Here is a 21,740-nt window from a genome sequence, read left to right on the forward strand (position 1 = left end):
AAGTACATTGGAGGTATGCTCTTGGAATCTACATCTGATCCCTATTTGTTCCTAGTTCCCCCTTTGTCTTACTTTCTCTTGGTTTCTTTAATTGTAATTCTAGAACTTTTTACTATCCCATTTTCTTCCTTTTTACTGGCGCTGATATGACCTTAATGTGTTGCAAGCGCCGTAAAACACTTAAAAACAAACAAACAAACACCACAGTATTCGACGAGCACTTACATATAATTATAGATTGACCCAATTAATATTCTGCGACTTACACTATATGAAAATTGGCACCATGTTTACATCATGTATGTTTGTATGTGTGCATGTGTGCGTTCGCGTGTGTGTGTGTGTGTGTGTGTACAGTATTTTGTATGAAATGTGGTACAAAGGTTTGGTATAGCTTTCCTTCTCAAAGCATTGCTTTTGCTTTTAAACATTTGTAATATTTTCAGAGCTGTACAAATATTATTTTATATTCCCTGTAATATATCAACCTTATGCTGATCATCATCTAGTATTTTACATCATTGTTTCAGCTAGATTTCTGTTCCAGTGCTTTTTTTAAAGGATGCTGCTCCACATAAAAGGTCATTTGTAATTGTTGTATTTCTTTTCTTATTAGGGTTGCAAGTTTCTATAAACTTAGCCTTTCCTTTTCTTTGCTTGCTAAGTTTGGCCAATAAAGAAGTTAATGTCTTAATGAAAGAGTTGCCAACTTGAAATCAAATTCGTGTTACAAATGTTTGTAATTTTCTTACTTTGTAAATTGGTATAAAATTATATTAACAATTAAACAAGCGATTATTACTTTTGTGATTTAACTATGTTCGCATTGTTAGCAAGTCTTGCATTAGTCCGGAAATGGCACAAATGTTCTTCTTGAAGCCGTGAATCTAGATGAAAATGAAAACTAAGAATTTTAATGCCCCAGTAGCAAATATATTTCTTCAGAGCATAAGGCCCATAGAGTTATTTCAGTGTCTGTAGCATGCTAAAGCGAATATACTCATAACAAATGGACAGAACCTTGGTCAATCTCAAAGTACTATCTGGGTGGGGATCCTGACCTCCCATAGCGGGCAGGGAGGTACATACTGTGTCTTCTATCCCCATATATCTATTTTCCAACATGCTTTCTGTCTTTGTCTTGGAATGAGATTGCTTGGTTTTTTTCCTGGCCCTGGTCAGAGTCCTGGCTGGGAGGGAAACAGTCAAATGCATAGTTATTGTTTTGGGAGGTGATATTTTTTTCCTTGTAAATCATCTCTCGGTTATGCATTGTATTATGTTTAGTTTACATATTATATTATATGATTTGTAAGCATTTGAGTGTGTTCCTCTTAGTTCGGGCCTGTGCTTGTGTCTGGATGAGACTTTTGGGTGATCTCAAACTAAGTACTTTGACGGTGTGCTCTTGGAATCTACACCTGTTCCCTATTTGAACCAATTCCCCTTTGTCTCACCTTTTCTTTTGTGCTTTAATTGTAATTCTAGAACTTTTTACTATCCCATTTCCTTCCTTTTTACTGGCGCTTATATGACCTTAATGTGTTGCAAGCGCCGTAAAACCCTTAAAAACAAAAACATCAAAGTACTATCTGCCAGATTTAACAGACCCAGCTACATAACCCCAGCTGGATGGACTGTTAGGTCAGAAAATTTTTTACTGCACAAGAGATATTTTTATCTGACCCTTTGCTTGTGAGGTGATGATATACAAATTGAAATATCTGAACTCCTGTAACACTTTAGTATGTAAGATGATGTAGCACTCTGAATTATTTCTCTCAATGAAGCTCAAGCTATTGATATAATATGTCATTTTGACACTGATAAATACCATATAAATCAGTCATTTTACCATATTTAAATACATGTATACTATTTAGTACCATATAAAACAGTCATTCTTTTTTCATGTCAAAGTATATATTCACCGTTGCCACCCCCTTTTCCAGCACCCATATAATATATAAATATATATTTATCTGTATTTATAAAACTATAACCAACTATATATAACCTAAAATTTGTGTGCATATATTTTTGAAGTCATAATATACTGACAAGCCAGTTTTATAGGCTTTGAAATGTTCGATACATCTAGTCAGGAAATATAATCAGTTTTGTTTATAATCTGTCTTCATATTTGTGCAGTGCTAGTGCCATGTGGAACTACGCAAGCACCATAGTTTAGGTATTTTCGATCCACTTCTTTTCCGTATATGAACCAATCCCCCTCGGCTTACTTTACCGTGGCACTTTGGGAACCAAATAGCTCTTCTCAAGCTCTCCCGTTATCTATTTCTTTTTTTTTACTGGCGCTGAGGTGAAGTTGTGCCAGTGCTGAAAACAGCCTCTCTCTCTCTCTTTTCTCCCTCGTCAAAAAAGAAAAGGTTGGAAGGGTATGATGGGGTTCGTATCCTTATTCATATCTTGCTATCAAAGAATGATATATTTCATGCAGTCATAATGCAATTATATTTGTGTACATTAAAAGGGTACGGTAATCTGGAATTCATTGTTTTGTATTCGTCATACGATTAAATTTGATGCAAAATTCTGTGCTTTGCGAAGAAATATAATATGTCAAGTAAATTTTTCAGTTTTATTCTCCACTGTTACTCGAGCTTTGGTGAATAGTTTTATAAAATATTTTTATCACTTTTTGACTATGTGAGACACGCCTTCATTTATTATAGATTACCATCATCAACCATTTGCATATTTATACAGCTTAATTTTTAGACGTGTCCAGCTTTTAGATTTGATAACAGATTTTTGTTGTTCAATGGTTGTTTCGGGTAGACAATATTTTTTCCCCCCTATTTTTTTTTTTTTCAACAATCTAATGTTGACATTTTTTTTGGTACTTATCTCATTTGTGCTATTTTTCTATCCAAAGCATCATGCAATAAAGAGCTTATTGGCTTATTTAATATTCTGTGAAGGTTTTTTATTTCATTTCTTTTTTTTTTTTTTGATGCCCATGTTCCGGACTGAGGCCATTCCATTTGGTTTTAACTGGACCCTGTCTGGAGTCTTTTTGGTGGGATGGAAATAATCCATTATATTTATATATTTTGCCATTGTTAAGTTTTGACTTCCTGGACGGGGTCACCCATGGTGGGCAGGAGGTCACGCTGTGTCTTCTATCCCCTTAATATCTGTTTTCCGAGTTTCTTTCTGTCTTGGAATGGGATTACTTAGTTTTGTCACAGCCCTGACTGGAATCCTTGACTGGGAAGGAAACAGCCAAATGTATAGTTATGGTTTTGGGAGATGATATTTTTTTCCCTTGTAAATCATCTCTGTTATGTATTGTTAGTTATGTAATCTTTAAACATTTGAGTGTGTTCCTCTTAGTGGGATCCTGTGCTGGTGTCTGGATGAGACTTTTATGTGATCTCAAACTAAGTGCTTTGATAGTGTGCTCTTGGAACCTACATGTTTCCTATTTGAACCAATCCCCCTTTGACTTACCTTTTCTTGGGTGCGTTAATTGTAATTCTATAACTTTTTACTGTCCCATATTTAACCCCTTTTTACTGGCGCTGATATGACCTAAATGTGTTGCAAGTGCCGTAAAACTCTTAAAAACAAAAAAAACATGTTCCCAATGTGAACCAATTCCGCTTTGTCTTACTTTTTCTTGGGTGCTTTGATTGTAAATCTAGAATATTTTGACTATTCTATCTTCTTTTTACAAGCGCCATAAAACCCTTAAAAACAAAACAAACAAAAAACAACAAAATGTTTTGACTTCTATGCTGGGCTGGAGGTCACTTCCTTGGTCTTCTATCCGCCCTTTATCTATTTTCTAAGTTGCTTTGACCTCCCATGGTAGGCAGGAGGTCATGCTCTGTCTTCTATCCCCTCTATGTTTTCTGATTGCTTTCGGTCTTTGTCTTGGAATTTGATTTCTTGGTTTTGACCTTGCCCTTGCCAGAGTCCTTGGCTTAGAAGGAAACAGTCAAATGTATAGTTTTAGTTTTTGGGAGGTGATACTTTTTTTCCTTGTAAATCATCTCTTTGTTATGTTCAGATTGTTATATTTTTGTTTTGAACATAGTGTGATAATTCTGGCTGCTCCCGGAGAGTCTGGAAAGCCAGATAGCCCAAATCGTCAACATAAAGAAAAGACTAAGAAAGATAGACAGAGGGAACTCGTTGATAAGTTCCCTCGGAGTGGAAGATCAGGCCACTGCACTGAGCCAAGTCTGATCAGAGGGAAGAGAAAGGAGAAAGCCCGTTTTTCACGACTAGACAATATTAACATGACAAAATAAAAGAAAGCAAGATTAACAAACACGATACATTTATTACGGAAACTAGGTTACATCTACGACACAACTCTACTTATCCATTCGTCCTCCTTGTCTCTCTCCTGACATCCATGAATAAGAACACCTCTACAATCATATAATATAAAACACAGCCGCTGTTTGGGGGTATTGTGTTTAGCTCGACTAAACTTACAAGAACTGCGTCTGGTTTCCCGCGCCTCACATATATAGCGCCGATTTGAACCCTCTGATTGGATAAATGAGGTGTTCAGAATGCCTAGCAACCCGGGGAAGGCATGGTCAACTCCGGACTCGTTAGCAACCATTGCAAGGGCATAACAATATCTTGTAAACATCTGAGTAAGTTCTTGGTGGGGTCCTGTGCTGGTGTCTGGATGAGACTTGTAGGTGATCTCAAACTATGGTATGCTCTTGGAATCTACATGTTCCACATTTGAACCAATTCCCCTTTGTCTTACTTTTTCTTGGGTACTTTAAGTGTAATTTTAGAATTTTTTTACTATCCCATTTTCTTCCTTCCTTCCTACTGGCACTGATATGACCGAAACGTATTGCAAACATCATGAAGCCCATTACTTAAAAACAACACAATATTTTCAAGAATTTGTAACTCTTGTCCATTTCTGAGCTCTGTGACTGTGATACACCTTTTTTCTCGTTTCTTGTCGGCTTGATCTAAATCTTTTGACATGGATGGGATTTTCTGACCTCCCATGCTGGGCAAAGAGGTCACTTTCGTAGTCCTCTATCCCTCATACCTGTTTTACCTTTCATGTTGCTCACTGCCTTTGCTCACAGTTGAGAATTATCTTTTTTTATGGTCCTGGTGGGAACCCTTACCCGGGATGGAGACAGTCAAATGTATAGTATTTTTATTTGAGATATTTTTTCTTTATAAATCATCTCTCATGTTTTATAAGTTTTGAATGTATTGTATACTTTGGAAGTATTCGTGTATCATTTATTTGCTTGTGCCTGGATGGGACTTATAGGAATGTTAAAAAAGGCAAATCGGTGGATTGTTTGTAGAATCATTTTTTCCGGATTTGAACCAGTCCCCTTTGTCTTGCTCTTTAACTTCAGATCTTCAACCTGTCCTCTATATCATCTTCCTCTTTACTGGCGCTGAAATGACCTAAATAGTTAAATAGTGTGGCAAACCCAGTAAAACCCTAAAAAACAACAAAACATAAATCTTTTGACCATTTTATTTTCTTCCTTTATGCTGATGCTGAAACGACCAAAATGTGTCGCAAGCATAGTTAAAGGAAAATGCTCAAAACAAACATCCCTTTCCCTGATATTTTTTGTTTATTTGTTTGGGTGAGATGGCTGGTTTTGCTCACCTCATACAGTTTCATCACCGAAAAGTCAAAAATTTATTTTTGGAAAAAATATTTTTTTTTCATTTATTTCTCTAATAACTTGTTTGTTTCACCTATATGAATATGGTAGTGTTGTGATTTTTTGTAAATTTTCTCTGATGCTTGCGTGAGTCCCAGTGGAGGAACGTTATAAGATAATCAGACATTTTCCATGCTGATCAGACTTAAATTCCAATGCATCAAAGCATATATCCTTAGTCCTGATTTTATTTTGAATTAACAATAGTAAATAAAGATCTCATATACTGTATCCACATATTCGAGTATGTGAGCAATTTGGAAACTAATGTGACAAGTGTATTAAACAATCAATATTTTAAAAAATGTATTAGTGGTGTGCAAATTCATAAAGATAATGTTGCCACATAAAGAGACAGTTATGAGCAAAAAGCGGGTATACCATTGGTGTAGTTTGTTTAAAGGTCACACTGGCCTTTAAGATTAACCATGCTCCAGCAGATCTCAATAGGACACTCATTGCAGCTCTGATAAGGATGGATAGACAAGTTAAAATCAAGGAAATTGCTTCCACTTCCATCCTTGACAATTTACCAACGCTTGTACGTGATATTATCCAATCTCAGCTTGGATTTTAAAAGATTTCTGCACAATGGGTTCCCAACAGAACAAAGATCACAAGTCGCAAAGTTTATTTACATGACGGAAGCATCCATCTGCATCACCTATTTTGTGTGTTTTTAAGGAGTTTACTACTGACACATTAAGGTCACAAGAGCGCCAGTAAAAAGGAAGAAAATGGGATAGTCAAAGATTCTGGGTTTATAATGAAAAACTACCAAGAAAACGTAAGGCAAAAGAGACTGGCTCAAATAGGGAACATTTATAAGTAGATTCCACTTACTATCAATATACTTAGTACATTCATATTCAAGCACAGGATCCCACTAAGATGAATACATTCAAATGTTTACAACGAAAAATATAACAAGACATAAGAAACAGTAAGTGCCTTCCTGCCCGCTATGGGAAGCAGCTTGACTCAACAGCCTGAAAGTGATGAACTGTTTGACGTCATCCAAGAAGATTCCTGGGCATACCGAAGCACAAACGTCATAAAATCCAATGTCTAAAAGCCAGCAATATCCTCGTTAATATCTAAAAATATATAGATATAAAACAAATAACACTTCAATTTTTTATCATGGCTGCTTTTATTATTTGATCTTTGAAACATGAAATAGAAAATAATAAATAAACAAGAGATTTCATTGTTGCTCTAACAAATACATTATTATAACACTCATTGTATCCCTGAATCAATCAACATCCTCTCAAAGTTTTGAAAAGTAAATTGTAATGCATCCACTAATTTATATCTAATAAAATTAAGATCCCTTTTTGGATAATCTTAAAAAAAAAAAAGCACTGGAACTTTACATTTTTTTTTTGGCCTATTCTTCAGTTAGTGAAAAGATAACATTGATTATGAAGTAATATTTGAAAATTTATGCATTTTTATTTCTATTAAGGTCAATAAAGATTTAATATGGCCTGAAATGTGAACAATTAAAATTAATGAAAAGTTTCAGATCTCTCTTTACAAATTTAATTAAGCAGATAAAATGTGATATTCAATCTGCATATATTTGTGACCAACTGACTCAAAACAGTGTTACGTCTGGTTTTTTGTTTACACATGTTTTACTGCGCTTGTGACACATTTAGGCCATTCAGCACCAGTTAAAAGGAAGATTTACAATTAAAATCAAACAAGAAAAGTAAGACAAAGGGGAATGATGCAAATAGGGAATAGATTTAGATTCAAGAACATACCATCATTGAGCATAGTTTGAGATACCTAAAAGTGTCATCCAGCCACAAGCACAAAATCCCACATATATATATATATATATATATATATTCATTCCAAGACAATGGTTGGAAAACCGATATCGCGGTATAGAAGACACAATAAGTGACCTCCCTGCCCACTATGGGAGGCCATGAACCCCACCCAGTATATCAGGTTGTTAATCTGCTACAATTTTAAAATCTAGTGAAAAATATTAGATATTTACATTTCTCCTCATTTTAACTTTAAATCCAGTTCTTGAAATCTGGTTTGTAGGTTTTTAAGAGTTTTATGGTGCTAGCGACACACTCATGTTATTTCAGTAAAAGGGAAAAAGATAGAATAGTAAAAGAAATTGTAGATTTACAATTGAAAGTGCACAAGAAGAGTATGACAAAGAGTAAGGGCTCAAATAGGGAACAGATGTAGATTCCAAAAGCACACTATCAGTGTACTTAGTTTGAGACCGCTTAGTTAAAAGTCTATTTTTTTTTTTTTGTTTGTTGCTTTAGGTCTCGTCCAACACAATTGAGGTTATATGAGAGACCGCTGAAACAAAAAAACAAGCAATCTAACAAAAATAGTACAAATGTCAATCAAAATCATAACCTAAAGATATCATAAGCTAAATTATAAATAACCAAGAACAAACAGGCAGAGGATTTACAGGAAAAAAATATCCCCTGTTAAAAATACAATCACAAACCAAAGAAGCAGGATAGGCTAGTAAAGAGAAGAAGAAACGACATCACTATCGGATCGTACACCCATGCGAACATCATAGGTATATGATTCAAGGGTGATGCTCCCATCCAACCACCCGCAGTTAAAAGTCTCATCCAGACACAAGCACGGGTCCCCACTAAGAGGAACACTCAAATGTTTGCAAATCATGATATCCAAAACAAAAAACAACAGTACACAACAGAGAGATGACTACAAGAAGAGAAAAAAATCATCTCCCAACACTATAACTAGACTGTTTCCCTCCCAGCCAGGGTCAGGACAAAACCATGTAATCTCATTCCAAGACAAAGACAGAAAGCAAGTTGGAAAACATAGGGGGATAGAAGAAACAGCAAGTGCCATTATGGGAGAAAATGTTTGTATTTAAGGGTTTTACGGCGCTTGCAACATATTAAGGTCATATCAGTGCCAGTAAAAAGGAAGAATAGGATAGTAAAAAGTTGGAAAACGGATATAGAGGGATAGAAGCCACAGTAAGTGCATCCCTGCCCACTATGGGAGGTCAGAAAATGGGAGGAAAACAGACCCACCCAGTGATATCTGGTTTACACCAACATAATTCAGTTTTGAGACAACAGGTCACATTTGTTTGAACGGCAGCATTCTTAAAATTAATAATAATAATAATCTATATAATGGAGTAATGATCATGTGACCGTAAGACAAAAAATGCTTATTTTACAAGACATGGAAAAACTATTAGTGTTAAATAGTTACTTTAAAAGGTGTGCTTGAGCATATTATTTTGCACTGTTGAAATAACACTTTAGATTTTCTTTGACATACTTTTATAACAAAATACAGAAAAGGAGTTATTCTCATTTTGATGACAACCAATTTAAAGTGCAAACTAGAACACAAATGAAACATGCCACTTGAATGTTTTAATACATGGAATTTGAACATTGAGTACTCACTCCAACATTGTAATTGGGACATTTGGTGTAGTAATAATAATGATGATGGTTGCCCCTGTCCATTGGAACATGTTTTACATTAACACCAACAAGTGCAATTCAATAGAACACGCCAGCTGTAAGTTCCTATAATATAAGAATATCTGCCATATAATTTCGATTGACTCTGTCAAATTATTTGATCAGGATTGATTGTCGTAAAACCACCATGTCTATATTTTCCAACTACCACTTTATTTATTTCAATCAAAAATGAAATTATCTGACAACTCTGAACTGTGAAAAAATCGAGCCACAGGTATGGTTTTGTTTATTCTAAAAGGTTTTACAGCGCTCGCAACACTTCTGGCTCGTTTGTTTGTTTGTTTTTAATGGTTTTACGGCGCTTGCAACACATTTAGGTTATATCAGCGCCTGTAAAAACGAAAAAAATGGGATAGTAACAAGTTCTAGAGTTACAAATAAAGCACCCAAGAAAAAGGTAAGACATAGGGGAACTGGGAACAAATAGGGATCAGATGTAGATTCCAACAGCATACCACCAATGTACTTAGTTTGAGATCACCTATAAGTCTCATGTAATCCGGATACAAGCACAAAATCCAACAAAGAGGAATACACTCAAATGCTTACATTATAAATTCAAAATAACAAATATAATAATACATAACAGAGAGATGATTTACAAGGAAAAAAATATCATCTTCCAAAACAATAACTATGCATTTGACTGTTTCCCTCCAAGCTAGGACTTCGGCCAGGGCCAGGACAAAACCAAGTAATCTCATTCCAAGACAAAGACAGAAAGCATGTTGGAAAACAGATATAAGGGGATAGAAGACACAGTATGTACCCCCAGGTACCCCAGTTCATTTCATATCAACAACAAATTCAGGCAACAATAGAGCCATTTTGCGAAATTGCACAAAAACAGCTTGGCATCATTCAACGTAACAAAACAAAGCAGACAATACTTTTCTAGCAAAAAGACGTATCACAAAGTATTTTTTAATGCACTTTCAAAATCAATCACACATTCACACAAATGCAATCCTTTATAATGGAGTTTTTCTAGATGGTGGTCAAGCCTATTTTCAATTGTTTTAACACCATGCTCAATGCACTTAAGAACATTAGAAATATTTGACCCTCGGGATCAAAATTTCAACCTCACACAGTGAAAGTTTAAGGTAAGGATCCCTCATAGAGATCCGTACATAAACTAACAAAAAAAACAAAAACAAACCCCAAATTGTTACTTCACATTAGGTTATAATAAAATATTTGTGAGCTGAACATCAGCTGTTACCATCAAATATTTAAGTTTTGATATTCCAGGAAATTTATTGAACCAGTGAATACCAAATACCATTAGATACCATTATAAGTAGATTGCACTGTAGCAAAATCAACAAAAAGAACCAAACATATATACAAGGATAAATGAAACAAGAGAAATCAACTTAGAGCCGAAGACACTAAACTGGAACATTCGACCACTTTGGACATTGAAGATGACTGGAATCGAGAGAGAGTATCAGGCAGCTTGATTGACTGTGAAACAGCTTTGCATCCATCATCTCCTGAGACCAAAGTTCCCATGGCAACTAGTAAACGATATGAAGCTTCTCCATCTAGACCGAGGGGTAGAAGCTCTCCGATGGCTTGTAAACATTTCGATTTGTTTTCCAAATCATCCTGACTCCTCAATAACACACAATAATCCAGAATTAAAGTGGCAAAAGCAATCTGGCCATTTTTGGTCATAAGGTCCTTGCAACCTATTGTTGCTTGTAAAATATTGTCGATGTTATCCATATTTAGCTTAACACCACCTGGATAGCGAAACAAGTTGGTTATGGTACGTAATGATAACATTCTTGTCGCAGGGCTATTGCCTGGAGAAGCAAATTGACTGAGCTGGTCTATAAAGTCTGGTCTTGAACAAAATAAATCACACATTTTCTGATCCTTGATGGCCATTCTTAATATGTCAAGCACTGGGAATACATTTTCTGGTTGATTAAAATTTAAAAAAATATTTTAAACAGTCAAGTAGGTATCTATTCTTTAAAAATTAAAAAAAAAAGACGTTAAAGGGTCATTATTGTTCCATACAGCCCATTTTAACTTTTTGCCATATAGCAAAAATGCGTACAATCCTTCAAACCATAAACAGCCCTAAATTTGATAATGGGCAATTAGACCATACTAGCAATATTATGATATGACCCAGCCAGGTAATATAATGTTGAACTCCCTATATGAACTTACAGGTCAAGAAACAGATTTAAGTGTTTAAGTACAATAAAAGAATGCATGATTGTTAAAATGCTTAGGATCCTCAGCAAAGTGTGTACAATGAACAAAAATGCATAAGAATATGCATTTTTTACATCCCCCTGTTGTCAGATTCATTTTGCCGAACCTAATTTAAGATCAAAGCGTACAAAAATGTTAATTTAGTGTTTTAAAAATTGAAGGAGAGGTAATGTGTACACAATTGGGCCTTCAAGTTCATACTGAAAACAAATAACTTACCCTGTGGCCAAAGTAGGAGAGTGTCAAGTAACTTGACTGCCTCTCCTTTAGCCTGTCCACCACTCTCTGACATGAGAGAGTTGAGGCTGTCCAAGGAAGACTCTTCTAGCTGGAATCCGGGTTCTACCTGGCTGTTGAATTCTTTTAATTTGCCTGTAAAGTAACAGTGATAAAATTAGCAGCAGTAGAAGTAGTAGTTGTAATGACAACATCATTGTATAGTGCTTTATGCCAAGCCCCATAGCACTTTACATAGATCAATAATGTAAAGCTTACAAAGTGCACATAAAATTACAAATACACACACAAATTATCATTACTATTATTATAATATTACCATCATCATCAATATTACTATTTTATTATTACTAGTATTATTATTTTATTATTACTAGTATTAATATTATTCTTATTATATGCGTTTTTTCTTTAAACTACTATAATATTATATGAGATATGCCATAGCGAATCGACTTTATTGACTTTATCTGCATTGAAATTTTTAAAATCAAAATAAATTTTATTATTATTTCTTTTTTTATCAAAGCATTAAAATGTGATCTGTATGCATATACTTGAGTAAGTTGAGGTTGCTGATTAAGAACTTGCAAATACTTTTTTGATATAGTTGCAAAAAAACCTTTTTTTTATGTTAAGGAATGTCTCCCAAGTGAGCCACAGAAATAATCTATTTGAAGAATTTAAAAATAGAATCACCAATAATTTGATGAGCTGGACTGGCTGTGTCGAAGAAGAGACATGATGTCTGTGGGAAGTGATTGTTACCAGATGCCCCTCCTTGCTGCTGTCCTTCTGGCATATATCGGTTGCCACCTGTGAATGGATCAGAGGCACCTGAGGCTACCATGCTATCTGATTCCCCTTTTGATGGAATGTAGCGGTCTCCTCCTAATTTAAGAAAAGAATATAATGGAACTCATTAAAAAGGTATGGTTGGAAGGTGGAAGAAATGGTAGGATGGCTATTTATATGGATTATCAACCTCTAATATACAATACCACCTTAAAATCAAAATTAAGAAATATGAAATGAATTAAGTGATAAGCATTAAATATATTCAGTTGATATCACGAGCTGAAAAATCAAACAAAATCATAGAACTTAACTCACAAACTATAATGTGTCCCATATCAATTTATGTCTCTATAACTAGGTGAGTGGCAATATGGGAAAATCATGTACACACCGGGAAACTAAAGCTGAAGTTCTTCAAATTTTTTTTATTAGTCTATAATTCCTCGAGAAAATTTTAGCTATGTAAACTGGTTCTGAGAGATCACTAATAAATGAGGCTCGGTAAACTGAGAGCTGAAAAAAATTGATGTTGTAAATATTTGAAATAAACATTCATTTAGTTGAAAGTATTTAAAAAATCAAATATCATGATGGCTCAGCGTCAAAGCTGTCCCACAGCACGACAACTATATTTCTTCCCAGACCACTGCATATATGAGTAATATGAGAGCAATAAGAATGTGTATCATTAATAATATACCTGGAATACCTATCATTAAACTATTATACCAAACTGATTGTGATAGAAAATAGCAACTGCAGGTCTCTTAAGCTTTTATCATCATTTACTTTGTATATATTAAAACTCAACCATTACTTTCCCAAAGATACAGTTTCTTTTTAATGTCAAAACAAACCCCCATAACAAATTCAAAATAATATAAAAACCTGATAACTAATTTACCTGTAAATGGATCTGACACTGATGCCGCAGACCCAGTGCTTAACGTGACTCCCTTAGTATTTTCAATAATGAAATTGGCCACTTGGTCAAGGTACTCCTGGGGTAGCTCATGTTTGTAGATGAATTTCTGTGCAGCCATCCAGGGGTCTTCAGATATATTATAGGGGAGCTTGATAGGAGGAGCTCCTTCCTTGATATCCACGCTGAACACATAGTCATATTCCTAAAAAATGTGATGGTTGAAAAAATTAATCTCCATTTCTTTGTTGCTTTGATTTTAGTCACTATGACAATATATAAACTGATATGCATACTCATTTTCAGACAGCTTTCTTATCTCTATCTATCAAAGTTTTAATAGGGAGCAAAAGTATGATGTCAAAAAACTGGTTCCAATCTCAGTGGGAGTTTAAAACCACTCTTCCAGAGGATGGAATACACACCTCGTGTAAATGACTTGGTTTCAGAGTGACGACATCTTATTTTCTAGTCTAAATATATGCTGGTCGTCATAAAAAATCACCCATCCCCGCTCTTTTACGTCCTTAGAAGAATTACCTATACCTCCTGCTACTAAAATATTTATGTCACCTTATGACTCAGTATGAAACCTATTCATTATTAGCTCTACGAAGGACTGGTTTCATACACACTTCCAATGATTTTAGAACTGGAAAAGCAGAAGCTATGACATCACAACTTTTCCTCCATATTGCAATTCCCTTCAAATTTTACCAGAGATATACAGACAGGGCAAAAGCCTCATCTTACCACGCCTTCATGTAACATTTTCCCAGATGTTCTTTGAGTACTGCCACTTGATCCAACAACATTTCCTATTTTGAGCCAACGGTTTTGAGAGACATCCCATTGGAAAGCATCTACATTACCATTATCATTCACCATTGTGGTCTGTCCATCGCGTTTACCTGAGGTTTGAGAATTGAAAAAAAAATTAAAAGTATTGGTAATGTATTTTGTATCCAGCTATGCACACTTACCAACTAGCAGCCATTGATTGACTTCATGACTATTTCATCTAAGAGCAGAGCAAAATTTTCATAATTTTTTTTTTTAAAGTTAAAAAACCCCATAATATTTCAAATTCACGGAGCAAGATGCAATAGCTATTTTACCACAAAAAAAAAAAAGCCATAACTTAAAGATTGGATCGGTATAGGAAATGGTTATGTGGCCCTGTGATATGACACTCGCCTTCAGAACAGAAGGTCCTGGGTTCGAGTCCCAATCTGAATGGTGCATATTTGAGTTATTATAAAAGGCTCTTTATTCACATTCTCCCACCATACTCAGGTGTACAATGAATATCTGACTGTTAACAGCATTGTTTCTGTCAGAAACAAATTGTAATATTGCCTGTATCATGTCTTGTCCCACATATTTAAACGTTGCATGCTGTTGGCTAGGGACCCCTGTAAAGCGCTTCGGGTGCCTTTAGTGGATAATGTGCTATTTCAAATTAAAATCTTAAGTTTTTATTTCTATTTTTTAAAAGTGCATGAATACAAGTTCATAAATCAAAACACGACTAAAAATGAATTAATTTTTCAGGCATCCATGTGTAAAAATACAAGAAAACCAAATAATCCAACAACTGGCGTCTTTTCCTCTCAACTCCATAATTTCATACTCTTGCAGATTTTCTCACATCCGTACAACTTGTACAGAATTATACATTAAATTCTGAGTTTGATTGCAATCTTTATAATTCTCATCATTGCGCACATTTTAAAATTTCATTGAAATAACTAAATTGCATTTAATATTTTAAAAATTAAGGGCACATCAACTTACCTGGTTTATTTAATGAATCAGGTCCGGGCAGATCCTCCATTTTAATATCCCCAAGAGGTTGAGATGCTACTGGTGCTGTTGCCAGTGATGCCTCATGAGCAGCAATCACCTCATCACAAGCTACACGTTCCGGGCACTGAGTAAACACTCGTATCATCCCATCACTGAGATAAACAAAATTTTTGTAATTATGAGATGAGGAGACAAGTTATCGTCAAACATGACAAGAGTTAAACATGATGGAGAGAGTCAGTGCTTAAACTAAAATCACGAAAAAAATGTTATTCAATAAATGGTCAAAATCTACAAATTTGCAGACTTCTGTATTGCAGAGGTCATAATTCTATGTCTTAAAATTGAAAATCTGATCCAATGACATTGTTTGTTTCAGCACCAGTAAAACGGACAAAATGGGAGAGTCAAATGAACCTAGGTCTAAAGTTTTGTTGAGCTTTAAAGCGCCTCAGAATAAGTAAGATAACATACAAGCATACACTCCCTCTTTCCCCCCCCCCCCCCTTCTCTCTCCCTCTCACACATACACAGACATTAACAGACAGGATGGTTTGACCCATCCCTGTATAACAATTCTCCCCTATACATGCATTATCGTGAATCAATGGGTTTTTTTTTCTATCTTGAACAGGTGAAGTGGGTTGGAACATGAACATGGAGGGGTTGACTCAATTTATGTCTATGGTATATCAAAGCAATGAATGGGGATTGGACTAAATCTCAATCTGGTGAAAAGTACTTTGTGGTAGACCAAAGTCAAATGGACAGCTACTGTCCACTTTGATTTTCTTACATATGCTTGATGTTGCATTTGACACATTTATTAAGTCCTACTAACATATATTTGGAATATGTAAAATAAAGACCAATCTTTGAAATAAAGATGTTGCAATTCATAAAATCCAAATATCATTGGTTCAGTGCCAGATTAACTTATGTCCTTGCTTTTCAGAAGAATGTATTCATTACAAATATGTAAAGCAACTTATTAGGAACATTAAAAGCAGCTTTAACCTCAATAAGTTAAAAAAAAAATAGAGAGAGAGAGAAAAGGGAACATCAAATTTCAAATTAAATAACTTAAGTTGCGTATAGCTGCTTGTAATTCACAGATGTAATACCTGGCTCCAGAGACAATGTCTCCATTTGGCAGAGTACAGACAGCCCACACTGATTCACAAGGGTGATAAATGGTCTGCTGACATTTTCCATCATGCCATACTCTCATTGTTCTGTCCTCTCCTCCAGTGATGAAATCGACACCATTTGGAAGGATACACATACTGTATACATAGTTGGTATGCCCAAAATAGACAGAGAGGCAATCTCCTGAATTGACAGCCCATCGGCGAATACTGGCATCATTTGAACAAGATAGAAATTCAGATTCACTAACCACTGCAATGCCCCTTACACAATCTTCATGACCTGGCAGAAAGAGAAAAACAAAAAACAAACTTGTTTTCAATGAATATCATCACATCTAGCTAAGTATTCAGTACACACAGTCAGCTCTAGGTAAAACTAATGATAACTAGAGTACTTTCATCTAAACTATGTTGTAAGACAAACAAACAAATTATATCAAAGGAGGTGCTTGTTTTATCTTTTTAAGGTTTTTATGGCGCTTGCAACATATTTAGGTCATGTCAACGCCTGTAAAAAGGAAGAAAATGGGATAGTAAAAAGTTCTAGAATTACGATTAAAGTACCCAAGGAAAGGGAAGACAGGAGAATTAATTCAAGTAGGGAATAGATGTAGAGTTCAAGAGCATGCTATCGGTGTTTTTAGTTTGAGATAACTTAACTTTAAATGTCTCATCCTGGCAGAAGTACAGGTCCCCACTAAGACGAACAAACTCAAATGTTTACAAATCATATATATATGTAAACCACAAATAATACAATGCATAACAGAGAGATGATTTACAATTTAAAAAATAGCACCTCCCAAGACACTAACAATACATTTAATTCAATTTGACCTGTAAAATTTTAATGGCAAAGATTATATCCCCAAAAGTCTTTGTTTCTATTTTACAAATTGCACTAGATCAACATGGAAGCCAATACAAAAAAAATTGGCTCATGTGCAAATCATCTAAGTCAGACCTCATGTTTCTGTTGTCTTCATTTTATATTATTATTCCTACTTTTGCTAAATCTGAAAAAACCAAGCTAACGAATTATTGTTGGATTAAAAGATTAGTGTTAAAAAAAATTGTCAATTAACTTTAGGCATCTATAATACTATCACTGCCACCTCATTTTCGATAAATATCTAACAAAAAACTTATCCAGAGAGTGGCAAATCATTGCAACTGTCAGAGAAAATGAGATAAACTAACATGCCGTGAGCCTCAAAGTTCTAATCTACCCTAAATCATTTAGTAAATGGCTACCAGCGCTTACAATAAGTTCATACTTTTACAGTTCCACCAAGAAATGCTTACATATTCCTTTGACACCAAAGAACTTATAGGAAACCAAAAATGATGAAGAGATAAAATAATTAAACCAAGACTCTTTCTAAGTCAATCAATACAATAATTAATTGTCAGTATAGACGACTGACCCCTTGGATGTATTACCTGTATAAGTCTGTATACATTTTCCGGCCTTCCAAGCCTTGAGAGTTTTGTCTGCAGATCCTGTCAACATAATACCTTGGGCTGATATGATGCCCACTGCCCAAACAGCCATTTGATGACCTATGATACATCAAAAAATGTTATATGACTGGAACCAAAAGTTTAAAATGATTAACACATTTTTCTTCTTCTTATGGACCTCATCACAACAAATCAGGGTCAACAATAAGTTCGAAAAGTTTTAAAAAACGAATTGTGAATAATTAATTTAAAAATAATAATAATAGTTCTAATGATAATTAAATAATAATAATAATAATAATAATAATAATAATAATAATAATAATAATAATAATAATAATAATAATAATAATAAAAAAATAATAATAATGATTATGAAAAAAACCCCAACAAAAACGGCCAATTTTTGCAAGCACATAAGACTTTATTTCTTGACTGATAGGGCTAAAAAAATTTGTCTCCATATATCATAATTTCCACGATAGTATAATCATTCAATTACTGTAATAAGCCTTTCTTTACCAAAAATGTTGTCGGTTCTCCACTAAAACTATAGATAAACATTCAAAACCAAATATCATAGAAAATATCAAAATCAATGAATGATAATGATAGAGTTGGTGGTAGAGTGTTGATGATGATGACGGTGGTGATTATAGTGGTGTGACTAGTGATGATAGCGGTGATGATGTTGTGGCAGTTGTAACAATGGTAGTACTGATGATGATATGTTGGTTGCTGTAGCAGTGGTAGTGATGCTGGTTGTATTAGTGGTTGTATAATTTATGATGTGGAAGTGGTGGTAGTGAAGGCAATGATGAGGTGGTGGTTTTAATAGTTGTTAGGTTAGTGATTGTGATGATGTGGTGGTAATGGTGGTAACAGAGGTAGTGATGATGATGGTGTGATGAGTCTTGTAGTAGTGGTGGTAGAAATTATCATAATGTGGTAGTAATGATGATGATGTGGCAGTGGTGGTTGTAGTTGTAAGAATGATAGTAGTAATGATGTTGATGTAGTGGTGGTGGTGGCAGCTGGAGCAGTAATGATGATGATGTGGTGGTAGTGGAAGTTATAGGAATGGTGGCAGGATTGATGATGATGTTTTGGTGGTGGTTGTGGTACTGATTGTTGTGATTATGATGTGGTAAGGGTATTAGTATTAGTAGTTGTGCTAGTGGTGATGATGATGTGGTAGTGGTATTAGTAGTAGTGATGATGATATGGTTAATGTAGTGATGGTAGTTGTGATGATACTGTGGTGATGGTCGTGGTGGTAATGATGATATAGATGTGGTGGTAGTGATGATAATGATGATAGTGGTGTAAGTAAGAATGGCTGTGTATTGAAGAGGGTGCTGTAATTTATGTGATTCGATGACAATGCAGAAGTGGTGGAGGCTTTTTTTTTAACCATAAGACCTCATCAGCATTTGGTGGCAATTGCTCTTAAACTGGAATTCTTATCTCCAGACCACAACTTTTTTCACTCATAATGTTTTGGCATCTCTGGCTAAGTAATAAGTATCATTTCGTTTTGAGAAAGCATTGGGAAGTAAGTATTAGTATAAGTGTAAAGGAAGTAAACAAACATGTGGAGCAAGCATGAGACTGCTAAACAAAATGTAATCTACTCACCTTCGAGGACCATCATACACTTCTGGTTGAGCCAAACTCTGGCAGTTGAATCCCAAGATCCACTTAGTATCAACCCAAACTTTCCAGATGCTAAGGCACAGACTAGAGAGGAACAGGAAATAAGTCAAAAGAACAATAAAATGCAAACTTGCAACATATTTTATGATTTAAAGAGATATTCAGTCCTAAAAAAATAAATTTCAAATCTGATAACTTTTCAGACAAATTTGGGAAAATTTATGGGCAAATCTGGAACATAAGAAGATGTGTTGGTAGTGGTGGCGATACCGATGGTAAGATGATGATTATCTTTTTTTTTCTGGAATAATAAAATACAATTTGGAATATAGCTTGTAATTAGAGAAATGGAGAATGAGAACAAATATCAAGAATTTCCTGCTAAAATCAGGAGGGTTGGAAGGTCTTTATTTGCTTTTAAAATGTAAATTTTAAGAACTTTAAGATGTGAAGGAAAAGAGTCTTTAGCGGAAGGCAGAACCTAGCATATTTATTACTGCTTTTAGAATCATCACTACCACTATTACTATTATTATTGTCTTCATCAATATTACCATAAAGTGAATAAATAGACCTGTAAATGAGCTCTATAAAAATTGACTGAAACTCTTTGTAATTCATCCTATTGGAAAAATCCAAAGAATCGAAATGAATAGTAAACAGCAAGCTTGCTTGAGCAAAACAATAGCAGAAAACTAATTTGCGCAGGAATTAATTAGGCTGCTTACCATTGTTCCTTATAATTAGGTACCCAATCAGCGAAGAAACTGTTTGTTTACAATGTGAAGCAATCGAGATGTACTGTAGCAATCCCTAACTTTCGATTTCGAGGTGTCTACATAACGCACTTCCGGCTTTCGCATTTTACTTTTTGCATACTTTTACTTCCCTCCGGGTAAATGTGGTCAATTTTGGCTTAGACGAAACAGTGAAATTTATCGCTCAACGGCTCAGTTAAAATCGGCTACCATTGGGATCACGACAGGTTTGGAAAACGAAAAAATAATTTCACTAAGGCTGTTTGAAAATACACTGGGATGTGTTCAGACACGGCAATTTAAAAAAGTGTTGCTTAGCCTTGGCAATATATCTATTGTAAATATAAACGACCCATCAGCTATGCGTATCGCTGTGGAGCATTCCTAATTACTTTACGGTCATTCGACTACGACTCAAGAATTCTTTCTTTCTTCATTTCTTTCTTTCCTTTTTTAAAATATTTGAATTTGATGAATTGACTGATTTCAGTTAATTGACTGAGAATTTACAGGTCTAAATAAATAAGCAATACTAATTTTGACTGAAATGATGGGTTTTCAAATGGTAAAAAAAAAAAATTACATAAATTATAAAGTAAAAACCAACCATTTCCTTCATGCCCTGTCAACTTATACACTGGGTCTGGTTCACCAGGGACAAATGCCAGAATGGTTTTGTCATTGCTGCCAGTCATGATAAGGCCTTTCGGATATGTGTCATCTGGTGCCACTATACAGATACTGGATACAAAATTTGTGTGGCCCCTCATTGTGACGCTGTTGTGGAAGCTGTTGTCATTCCTGTTGGAGATAGTAGACGTCTCATCTGTTATTTGAGCTTATTTTTGTATATTGAATAAACTAATATAGTTATTTTGAAATAAGATAACTATTTTAAGAAAAAAAGCAATGACAAATGAAAAATACAAAACTAGTTCCATGTTACTTTCTTACAAGAAATGAAATGGTAAAACTTTGAAATAATATGAAAATAAATTTTGAAATTTTTGAAATAATATACGGGTTACGTTAAAAACAAAATTAATGTAAGGCATGATATTTTATTTTTTAGTCAATGTTCTTTTATTCTTCTTCCCTTGGCTAGCCAATGTCATCATGTTGGCGACAAGCGCTGCGCCATGTTGTATGCCCTCAGAGTGGCCAGGAATTGTTCATGACTTGGTGCTGTTACTATTTCTTCTGGCAACTTGTTCCATTCCTTTGTGGTTCGTGGGAAAAAGCTGTTGCCTAAATGTTGTGTTTGATCTGTTGACGTCAAGGAGTGGGTGGTACGGGTGCTAATGAAAATCTACCCATTTCAAAGCAGATTTACCAGGATATCAGCATTTATTCTTATATGTTTAGAAAAGTAGTTTGAAAAACTACATAAATTATAAATCTAATTGAGTCGATTACTGTTGAAGTTCAGTGTTGAAGGTAAATACAACATTAGACCATGA

General features: G+C 34.7%; 1 protein-coding gene across 1 annotated transcript in view; it reads right to left on the reverse strand.

The window, feature by feature from the left end:
- Positions 1-6,839: 6,839 nt before the first annotated feature.
- LOC144962975 (phospholipase A-2-activating protein-like) overlaps positions 6,840-21,740 on the reverse strand; it is a 23,325-nt gene continuing 8,424 nt past the window's right edge. Inside the window, exons 2-11 of the mRNA XM_078896474.1 lie at positions 20,888-21,081; positions 19,505-19,606; positions 17,846-17,965; positions 16,376-16,682; positions 15,240-15,403; positions 14,196-14,353; positions 13,425-13,647; positions 12,422-12,613; positions 11,705-11,857; positions 6,840-11,178 (exon numbers count right to left, since the gene is read on the reverse strand). Coding sequence (XP_078752600.1) covers positions 10,622-11,178; positions 11,705-11,857; positions 12,422-12,613; positions 13,425-13,647; positions 14,196-14,353; positions 15,240-15,403; positions 16,376-16,682; positions 17,846-17,965; positions 19,505-19,606; positions 20,888-21,081 — 2,170 coding nt within the window. The 3' untranslated portion in view covers positions 6,840-10,621. The remainder of the gene's footprint in view (positions 11,179-11,704; positions 11,858-12,421; positions 12,614-13,424; positions 13,648-14,195; positions 14,354-15,239; positions 15,404-16,375; positions 16,683-17,845; positions 17,966-19,504; positions 19,607-20,887; positions 21,082-21,740) is intronic.

Source organism: Berghia stephanieae, chromosome 1, assembly GCF_034508935.2.
Source record: "Berghia stephanieae isolate SIO BIC M18660-M18661 chromosome 1, UCSD_Bste_1.3, whole genome shotgun sequence".
NCBI classification, from domain to species: domain Eukaryota; kingdom Metazoa; phylum Mollusca; class Gastropoda; order Nudibranchia; family Aeolidiidae; genus Berghia; species Berghia stephanieae.